The sequence below is a fragment of the Ichthyophthirius multifiliis genome (genome assembly GCF_000220395.1).
Source record: "Ichthyophthirius multifiliis unplaced genomic scaffold scaff_1120509249484, whole genome shotgun sequence".
In the NCBI taxonomy this organism is placed as follows: Eukaryota; Ciliophora; class Oligohymenophorea; order Hymenostomatida; genus Ichthyophthirius; species Ichthyophthirius multifiliis.
This window is the reverse complement of record NW_004087671.1, coordinates 12,542-12,925: the sequence shown is the minus strand read 5'-3', so window position 1 is coordinate 12,925 and position 384 is coordinate 12,542. Positions and strand designations below refer to the sequence as shown.

Genomic DNA, 384 nt, shown 5'->3' with positions numbered 1-384 from the left:
ATGATAGAAAATTTTAAATGGAAAAATAATTTGGATATTCTTATAGAAAAACCTTTGATAAAAATTAAATAATTAGATCCTAAAATAATTGAAAAAGGAAAAGAATTAAATTAATATATTGAAAAATCTAAACTTAAGAAAAAAATTAGAAAAAGCGAAAAAAGAATAATTAAAGATATAAAAAGTGATTAAGCAGTTTATGATAAGAAGAAGCTTGATGATAATAAAGTTTAATAAGAATAGAAAAAAGCAGCTAGAAAAATATTTAATTAAATTATGGATGAATAGGCTAAAGAAGTTAAAAGAATTAAAACAACTCAAATTAATTTTAAAAGAAATAAAAAGAAAGGTAGAAGAATGGCAGGAAATAGAGTTTCAGATTGA

At 19.8% G+C, this 384-nt stretch overlaps 1 protein-coding gene across 1 annotated transcript; it reads left to right on the top strand. All coding sequences in view use genetic code 6, as the record gives it.

The window, feature by feature from the left end:
- Positions 1-384, top strand: IMG5_007610 (hypothetical protein; the record flags this gene model as incomplete). The annotated part of the gene is made up of 1 exon (XM_004039805.1): positions 1-384. The coding sequence occupies one exon, from the start codon at positions 1-3 to the stop codon at positions 382-384; it is 384 nt and encodes a 127-aa protein (XP_004039853.1).